At 34.6% G+C, this 10350-nt stretch overlaps 1 protein-coding gene across 1 annotated transcript; it reads right to left on the bottom strand.

Annotated features, from left to right (window-relative positions):
• Positions 1-938: 938 nt before the first annotated feature.
• Positions 939-7077, bottom strand: LOC125223119 (DEAD-box ATP-dependent RNA helicase 6-like). The gene is made up of 10 exons (XM_048126107.1): positions 6525-7077; positions 5688-5748; positions 4327-4561; positions 3552-3790; positions 2844-3095; positions 2565-2745; positions 1770-1858; positions 1612-1685; positions 1397-1518; positions 939-1268 (listed from the first exon to the last, which is right to left on the bottom strand). The coding sequence occupies exons 1-9, from the start codon at positions 6797-6799 to the stop codon at positions 1440-1442; spliced, it is 1485 nt and encodes a 494-aa protein (XP_047982064.1). The 5' UTR covers positions 6800-7077; the 3' UTR covers positions 939-1268; positions 1397-1439.
• Between the last annotated feature and the right edge of the window lie 3273 nt (positions 7078-10350).

Here is a 10350-nt window from a genome sequence, read left to right as displayed (position 1 = left end):
TACAAAGAAATGTGGACAAAAAAAAATTAGTGAAATGTGATAGACAAGTTTTACCATTTTGAGCCGTCCATCAAAATTAAACTGATACTGAATATGGAAAGTTCTAAACCGATATTAACTCCACACGTCATTATAAATATGGACCACATAATCCACCAACACTACTTCCACCATATTCTCCCTTCATGTCTCTTACTTTACCAATTGCGCATTAAAATATGTGTCGTTTACAACTTTGTCTATTTTTTGTGGACGGGTGTAATATTAGTTTTATAGTAAAACGCGAGAGGTATGAGGTAGTGGAATGCGATGTCCGCTTATTAAAAATAGTATACAAGTGGAATGAAATATTTAATGCCGGATGAACGAAAAAAGAATATGAGATATTTAATAGCGGACATAAAGATCCATTAGGATAGACGCAAAAAATATTTACTCCACATAATGGATCCCCTACCAATATTTGCAGCGTTTGTGGAGGCAGGCTGACAAGGAGCAAGTCGAGTAGGTTTATGGGAGAAGAGCAAGGAGGGCCTCTCCTTTGAGGTGCGTCGCTACGATCAGTTGGAGATGAAGAAGGCAGGATAAGGCCAAGAACAAGGAAGCACAACTCCACAAGAAGACTGAAAAGAAGAGAGCTAGTGTTGCAACGCAAAAGAGTCAAGAGATGCTCAAGTCCAACCATTAGCCTCAACTTTTTGTTTCCCACTTTTGAGTTTTTGATAAATTATGTCAACCATATATTTAATGCGAAAACTAATTCAACTGAACATATAAAGTATCTAAAAAAGACAGGATTCTTCATTCTTGGATGGTGAAGGGACCTCATGTGATGTGTGATCTCGATCCTTATTTAACTAATCCCTTAACTTTCGTTAATGCTCCTTCAGCCGGCCGGGATACCACATCTTTTACCGAAAATGTTATGAGGCAACAAAAAACAGAATCAATCTCTTTTTCTCCTTCAATCAAGATCAATCGTACAAACTAGGATAAGAAAACCCTCTTTCGCACAGAACATACAGAAACACATGATGGCCATAGTCTAACGTTAATATAGAGAATAAGACGAGTCATAACCTAGAGCAATAAGATATAATCCTGAAGGTTGTACGGTATACCATCCCTTTAGAAGTTCAAGTGGTATCAGATGCCCAATATGTTGGAAATTTGAGCATCATATATAAAGCTTCTCATTACCAAGACCATGGTTGCATCTGAACCTCAACCTTCAATCATCTCACCTCTTCCACAGGGCAGCAACTTTCCTGCAACAGAAAAGGTGTTAGAGAGTAGAGCATGAAAAATAATCTGACTGTTTAATAAATGGCCGATAAAATGAGATACGGGAAGAAAACATCTAATACAGGAAATAAGAGTTACAAAACTTGACAACCTTACAAACTTCAAATCGTGGGTCGAATAGCAAACGCTGCAGATCACTGACAGTATACAGCCTGGTCAATTTGTGGTGGGATCTGCTTGATTTCTGTTCCTAATTCTTGTTCAATCCTATACCTAAAAGATGGTACATTTTGATAAACATATTAATCTCTAATAACAATGAATTATATAAACAGTTACATAGAAAATAAGGATTGAAGTGCATACAAATTAAAACGGTCCTCATAGGTGATGAGATTCACAGCTAAGCCAAGGTGTCCAAATCTTCCGGATCGGCCAACCTTCACACAAAATGAACAAATATAGTAGGAAGCAGGCAAAAACTAACATGAAACCTTATATGGAAGTAAAAACCTCACACATACCCTGTGTAAATATGTTTCAGAATTCTTAGGAAAATCAAAGTTGATTACAACATTGACTGCCTGGATATCTATCCCTCTCGTAAACAAGTCTGCAAAATAACAAAGAGGAAAAAATAAAATACCAAATAAGATAGTTTAGAGCATAAATGATCATAAAGATAATATGTAATTGTGACCAAATGCCAGACCCCAAAGTAGGCCATTTCTATAGTTCTATCAATGTACAATATAAAGGCAGCATACAAAACTCAAGGTTCCAAAAGAGATTTGTTAGCAGACCCTAAAGTAAGGTCATATAGAATAAGTAAAAATGATATTTCAGCCAAAAGAACACAATCACGGTTCAGAGTGAGGAGAGAATATGGTTTCTGAACAAGAGAATCGGTAAAAGAATATCAAGGGAGCAAAAATCATGAGTGTATAATTATCTATATGTGTACAAACAGTCAAACACAACATAGAGAAAGAGAGGGGGAGAGATTGGAAGACACACCATGCCCAAGCCAGATAAGAGTAAGGGCATTCACCATGCAAGTAATAAGAACAAGATAGTTTATGGTGGTTTTCTAAATTATTGATCATCATATTCCAATTTCCATACAGTCAGAACAAATATATATAGCACTACCAAGTACCGATAACTCACAAACTTCTCCACACTGTTGGTGACCTCACAGAAAAATTTAAAATGGGGTACGGGAGAAGAAAAACATCGGAGTTTCAGATAGCCCTTAAAAGAAAATATCACAATTTTTGTTACATGTAACCATGTTGCAATTAGAACATGGTGTATACCAGTGCAGACAAGATTCCTGCAGGCACCATTACGGAAGTCATGAAATACTCTGTTGCGGTGATCCTGAAGCATCTTAGCGTGAATGTAGAAGCAAGAGTAGCCAAGTTCTGTGATTTTCTTGGCAAGAAGTTCCACCCGATTCACAGAATTGCAGAAAATAATAGACTGGTTTATTTGAAGCTGCGCCAAAGAAAACAGTTATATCAAAAAAATCATCAAATATGGTGAAATCATCCCCAGAGTCCCAGACAATAATAGAACAGCTCTAATTAATTAACCTTTGAAAAAAGGGTGTTGAGGCAGTGAACTTTCTGTCTTTCTTCAACAAAAGCATAAAACTGGGTTATACCCTTTAGGGTAAGCTCATCCATAAGGTTGATGATATAGGGTTTTCTCAGGTATCGATCTTTGAAATCTTTTACTGTAACAGGAAATGTAGCTGAGAACATAAGAATCTGACGGCTTGTGGGCATAAAGCGAATCAACTGCTCGATAGAAGGTTGGAATTCTGGGGACAGAAGCTTATCAGCCTGAAGGAAATCAACAGAACAAGGGAACTTTTTTAGCAATCAGTCACATTTTTCTGACAGCTTAAATGGGTTATGAGAAACAGAAAAATCAGAAATGTACAAGAAAATGATGTTCTGATGAGTGATGATTATGTTAAAAGCAAATACTAGCAGCCAGCAAAGTCGGATAAAAAGTACTTCCACCACTAATGGACAGTTTATTCTGATGTTAACTGTTTTTCAAGTATTTTCATATCTGGCCTCATCTAGACATTCTGAGATTAGCACATCACAAATGCTCAATAATGCCTTTGGCGTGGGCTACCAACCACAGACCCAATTTCCAATTCCATAAAGGTATAAGAATGGAGTGATACAAGAAAGCGAGTCATAATAAGTAGTCATGCAATATCAGAGGACCAATATTTTCCACATCCTACACTCCAATAACAAAAAAGAGAGGATATATTTACTTACCTCATCCATTACAAGCATGCTACACTCATTCAGAACACAGACATTCTTGTTAGCAAGATCAAGAATTCTTCCGGGCGTCCCAACAAGTAAATGCACTGGCTGGTAAAGGCGCATTATGTCATCTTTTAAGCTAGTTCCACCAGTAGTAGCCATGACTTGAATTTGTAAGTGCTTTCCCAGTTCTTTACAAACTTGTGAAGTTTGAAGAGCCAATTCTCTTGTTGGGACAAGAATAACAACTGCAAATGCATGTATAAGATACCGTGATCAGATTAGTTGAATAAGGAATCGAGATTAGCATCAATAAGTTAGCTAAATTAACCTACAATGGTATTCAATAGTAAGTTATGAATTGCATTATATAGTTACATCAACGGATATTGGCAATTAACTAGTTAAATAAAACAACAACAAATGCTCTCAGCTCTAAACATGTTAATGCTAGAATTTGTCTAATCGTGTTCTTCAACTTTATGCAGAACATTTACCTAGGAGCTGCCAGATTAACCCAACGAGACCTATCAACTACTATCGTTGACCAAGACTATCTTCACTATCCCACACTTTTATAAACCCCTACATGTTTGTGTACACACACACAGAGCACCATGGTACATTGTCAAAATGCAATTGCCTCCTAACAAAATGATAAATACCAACATTTGTCATGAACTGTTACATTTCATTAAGTGCCAATTTGAAAGCAGTTCCTATTTCCTCAAAGAATATTAAGAGATTCTACAATTGCAGAAAGCTTCAAATAGGTAAACTAAACCTTGAATAGCATTTTTATCTTGATCAATCTTCTCCAAGGCGGGAATGCAAAACGCTGCAGTTTTTCCGGTTCCATTTTTTGCCCTAGCCAAAATATCACTTCCAGTGAGAGCAATTGGAATACTCTCTTCCTGAATCGGGGATGGGCTCTCAAAACCCTTCTCATATATTCCCATTAGCAGTTCGCGCTTTAAAAAGTAGTCTTCAAATTCATTTCCTTTGGTAGCTGTAACATCCTAAAAGACAAAATACAGATAGAAGTCAGGCCAACAGTCACTCCAGACATGGCTTAAGATTACAAACAGCCATATTGCATAAAATGGCAAACAAATATCAACCTTTCAAGAATTTAATGTCCAATAAGACCATTAATGGAAGTGCTAAAAGAGAACCAGAAGTCGTTCTACACATCAAGACAAATTAAATGAGTCTAATTGTGGCAGTGTCCGGTATAAATTTAGGGTTTAGCGTTCAGACATCAAATAACATGCAAAAAGCGGTTGAGAATGCAGTCAATGCACTCAAGTGCTCACTTATTCACCAACAAACACTCCTAAGATCTTTAACAGACTCTTCACTTAGATTGAGTTCTTCAAATCTGTTATTAACATTAATTATCAACTCACATATCAAGAAAAACATCATAAATGGTTGACAGAAGTTTCTTGCTTTCCTAGTAGAAGTTGCTCACTTTTCTAGTAGAGAAGGAAGGGGGGTTCTTCCATAGTGAAGATAAAAGGGAAATTAATTATTAGTGCTGCTCTCATGCTACAAGTAACAATGCAAAAGAAAAGTAATTCAGGATAAGCAAAAGATGCCTACATCTTTTCTAACTTTGTAGAAGAATATCATGCTACTGAATCAGTCACCTAAACAAGATCCTTCCTTTGAGTTCTTGACGTATATCATGATTGCTAGAGCAATTAAGCTAGCAAGGAATTAAACACACATGCACACACTGGGGAAGATTTAGTTTCTAAGCATTTATTGGAAATCAACAATGCAGAAAATACAGCTTGAATAAGAAGCACAAACAAAAAGCATACGCAAATGGCATTCTCCAAGGTATGTTTGATCAAATCCTACACATAGTTATGATTTAATTGTTTACTAGCTAATCCTGTCACATAAAATGTAGTTAGCCAATGTGCATCCAAAATTTGTTTTATGCTCAATAAGACCTTTTTAGTTACAACATATCAGAAACATTCTGACGCAACTACTATATTTTTTTTACAATGATAGTCCAAGGATTGCATTAACCAGCAGAAAAGACCAGAGATTGTTAACTGGACGAAAACAATATCCACTTTAAGTTTGACAGTTCAACAATCCAAAAGTCACGGACAATGGAAGTGTTACCTCGGTTCTGTAACGATTGTCCCGTGGTGGTAACTTTAAGCTTGCCTTCCAATCTTGTGAACTGGTCAAGATAAATACTTAAGTGCCAATTATGCAAGAATAATGTTATGTGTACACTACAGTGGAGATAAAATGGAAAAGGAAGACTGCTCAAAGCTCAGCAAAAAATGAAACAGTAAGCATAAAAAGAAGCAAAAATAGCACTTCCACAAAACCACATTGCAGGGTTAAGAAATAACAAGATTATCCCCCATGTCCTTAAAATTATAGCTAGACCATTCTATTAACAAGCTGCATACTTTCTAAATCTTGACCTAGCAATTCTAACTTTAAATGACACTCTATAGAGCACTTCGTTCCACAAAACACAGTGACTACCTGCTTGATGTCCGCAAGAAAAAGAAAAAGAAAAAGAAAGATAAGTTACAGATGAATCATATATCCAAAATCTTGCAAAATACAAATAGCACAGACATTTCTGAGGCTGAAGTCAGGTTCTCACTAATTAGTTTTTATATCAAAACTGTATCACCTCGGATTCTCAAAAGCTCGATGACAGAACTAGCTCATCTGTCCTTTACCCGTTATTTCAATGATTACCCTACCCCCAGGAGAAAAATGACAGGCAAAATCTTACAATCACTTATTCGGTTAAAAATGTAGCAGTAAAAAGAGATATAAAAGACAAATTCACTGTAACCGAAGATATATTTCAGTATGCACCACCAAAAGCAAGAAGAGAAAAAAGAGATAAGACGATAGGAACAGGGAGATTTTAACCAATACGAAACATAGGGCAAAATGTGTAAATTAAATGTGCAAATTAATGACAATCACCTAGAATGAATGGCTTCTGACTGCACGGTCTTTTCAACCTCGTCTACAGCGGAATCGGATGGAGGCAACTGATTTCTTCGCAGCCATTGCTGCTGCTGATGATTCTGATACATTTGCTGATTCTGATTATTAGGCGCTGGACCTCTTTGCACATACTGGTGCATAGGGTTTCGTGGCTGAAAACTAGGGTTTGGTCCGGCATTCGGGTTCATTCCGCCCCCTCCGCCTCTGCCGCCGCCCATTCCTGGCGGTGGGTATCTCGCTCGCGAACTCATCAAAAATAGCTGCTAAAAACTGTATTAAACTTTACAACAATGGCGAATTGAGCGATCCTGAGCGTCTATTAGTATCCAATTACACAACCTTGAAAATCTTGAGATATAGATCGAGTGATCCTACACAAATTGTTTCAGAAGCAAAATTTGGGCGAGGTTAAAGAAACAGTGATGTCTCGCGATTGAGAGGGAAGAATATGCTACAAAGATTTTCCTAAGAAAGTGAAGTTGAAAGAGAATTGAAAGCCCAGGAAATGCAACCGAGGGTGTCCGAGGAATTTCTTGCATCAGATTATTTAAAATTACTTCACCTGAAAAAACTTTTTCTATTTTAACGTTTTATTTTCATACTGCTCCATAATTCATAGGTTCATATTTTAAAAAAATTGTTAAAGAAAAGTTGATGGAAAAAAGATCGTGAAATATGGGTCGCATTTGTATATATTAATTAATTTTAAATGAAATATTAGTGGAATTAGTTAGTGGGATGTGGGAACCTAGTAATATTTGAACTGAGTCTAAAATAAAAAAAAAATGGGACTATTATTCGCGAACGAAGAGAATAATTAGGAGTATCTCTTTTCTATAGGAGTACTAGTAATTACGTACTATCATATGGTTTATTATCTCTTATTTTGGAGGCAAATTTGCAACCATGCGTCTTTTAACCATCTTTTTTAACTATTCATAAGTTTCACTAATTAATTCTTTTCTATACATGGGTCCCACTAATTTATCTCTTCTCTTAAGTCTTAACTATTCATGGGCTACTAAGTATCAGCATATACAGAATTGACGTTGGAAGTTTTTGTCTAAAACAATAAATGACTCAACTATCTTGCGACGAAGGGAGCATGTTTTGTTTATTTTAAAAATCCTAACTATTTACAATAGTAGTGATTCATATAATGTTTCGACATCCCACCTAAAATGACTTACTTTTTCTCTATTTATTTTATTTATCATTAAAAAATTATATTAACTTATATTTAATTTTTAAATATTTAATTCCATTTCCTCTATTTATTTTATTATTAAAAAATTATTTATTAACTTACACTTGATTTTTAAATATTTAATTCCATTTTATATTTGATTAGTTCATCTTTTAGAATTTAGGGAAAAAAAAAAAAGTTCTTTAATGATATTTTACATTTTTTAGTAAATGTGCAAATCTCATTTTTCGATTATCATATTTGTAGTTCAAATATGTTACTGTATAAATATTTTATTCTCATTGCATATCTATGGTGTAATATTATTTATTACTATATTATTAAAAAAACATATTAATTTATATTTCATTTTTAAATATTTAATTCAATTTCCTCTATTTTTAGGTTATGGATATGCCGTCTATGCGTCTATCAAGAAGCTACCTTATGGACCGTTAAAAATATATGAGGATTTTATGATTTTGGTTTTAGAGATTATGTTTGAATTATTGCATCTCACATATTTAAATTAAGATCGGACTCAGTCTCAGTCCAACATGGACAGACCCGTAAAAATAGACGTTCAACATCTTTATAGTTGGTTTTGTCCAAATTAAATTGTTAAGTGCAATTATTAGCGTCCAAATTATCTCCTTAATTTTTAGTAGCAAAATGGTGAGATTAAAATATATAAAACTTAATTAAAACAAAAAATGCAAAGCAAAACAATACAATCCACGACTTAATATTTCAGGAAAAAAAAAACAGAATCGTCTATCACACTCGCCCTCTCACTTGGACAAAACCCTAATTCTTCCCAAAGGCGAACGAGCCACAACAAGCCGACAAGTCCTAGTTATGGACGATGGCGCACGAGCCACAGCAAGCCGGTGCACGGCGTAGGCGATGAATCCATATTGTCATCTTCTTCAATATAATTGGCTCGATTTATTCGTACCACTTGAAAAAATGCACTCTTTTATCTCACAAACAAAGTAGAGCTTCTCACTTATAGGTTTGGCATGGCTTTTGATGATTCAGAGTGAAGCAAGTTTCTTGCAATTGCAAGACTCGTATCGAAATCGAAGGCCACGTCGGCCGCCACTCTCGCCGGACTCAGACCTTTTGTTGTAGGTTGAACGCTCCATAGCTGACGAAGTTGATCGTCACTGCGAGAACTACGATTTTTTGTTTTTCACAGTCGCTGAAAAGAGGAAGAGATTGAATGAAATAAAAGTGGGAAACACATTCCTTGAAGGAATGAGTCTTCTATTAAAGTTATTTTATTAAGAATAATAATTACTCCCTCCGTCCACGAAAATTCATCCCGGTTTGACCGGACACGGGTTTTAAGAAAGGTAATGGAAAGTGAGTTGAAAAAGTTAGTGGATTGTGGGTCCTACTTTTAAAGTATTAGTTTTATAATAAAATATGAGTATGAATGAGTTAGTGGAATATGGGGTCCACTACCAAAAATGATAAAAGTGAAATGAGACAAATTTTGGGGGACGGACGGAAATGGAAAACTGGGACAAATTTTCGTGGACGGAGGGAGTATTATTTTTGAAATAATTAAAAAATTATCACCAAAATGATTATTTGAGTCAAAATCGAGTAAACATTTGTTGACTGTTTATGTTTCACGATGTCATCCATTTTGGACTAATTCCAGCTCGATTTTAAATGCGTGGGATGTAATAGTTCAAAATGTAATGTCTAAGGCTAAATTCATAATATCCAGTGGAGTACTCATTTGGCCCTTACTCGACAAACTAATATAAAATGGAGAATTATTTTAAGTGGATTTCAATTTTCAATAGTTGATTTTCTCGTCCACGGCATTTACACATCGGACTTAAATTTATTCCCGTAGCAGGTTATGAAAACCCAGAATAGAACATTATTTTCATTGCTAATATTCTTGTAAAGTAAAAAATAAAAGAACATAAAGAAAAAATATGACTTAGAGGATATTACAGATAATGATTATGTAATAAAAGTAGAATCTACCTATGGTCATTACTGCACAGTGCGTATAAAACGACAATATGTAACAAACTGCACATTATATATACGTATATTTCTACAAAATGACAATATGTAACCAACTGCAGGACAAAAGGTTTAACTAAAACAAAAAGGGAAAGACAATATGCTTTATTTTCTTTATTCAATATGTATATCGATATTTAAATGTACTCCTATAAAATATGTAATGGATATTAATATCTCCGTCTAAAAACATTCTTATTTTTTCATTTAAAGTTAATCTGTATTTATAAAATAGTTCTCAATTGTGAGTCTCATTTTCTATTAATAATTATTCTAACTATTTTTTTCTTTATAGTATCACTTCATTAATTTTATATTAAAAATCATATTATCCATTGATATAATACTAGTATTATTTATTTAAAATAGATATATTACTATTATTTATTAAAGCGTGAAGAAACTTCGACATGCATATTGAGAATCAAATTAAGAAAGATGAAATATTAAAAAAAATACTCCTAATTAGTAATGTGATTAGTTCGTAATGATTGCTAGTGTTGGCATCATTAAATATGGATGAGCTGAGTTGGCATCCTTCCTCGCTTCTATAAGTTCAGCATT

This window comes from Salvia hispanica, chromosome 4 (assembly GCF_023119035.1).
Source record: "Salvia hispanica cultivar TCC Black 2014 chromosome 4, UniMelb_Shisp_WGS_1.0, whole genome shotgun sequence".
In the NCBI taxonomy this organism is placed as follows: Eukaryota; Viridiplantae; Streptophyta; class Magnoliopsida; order Lamiales; family Lamiaceae; genus Salvia; species Salvia hispanica.
Note: the sequence above shows the minus strand (reverse complement) of the source record. Positions and strands in the feature narration are given on the sequence as shown.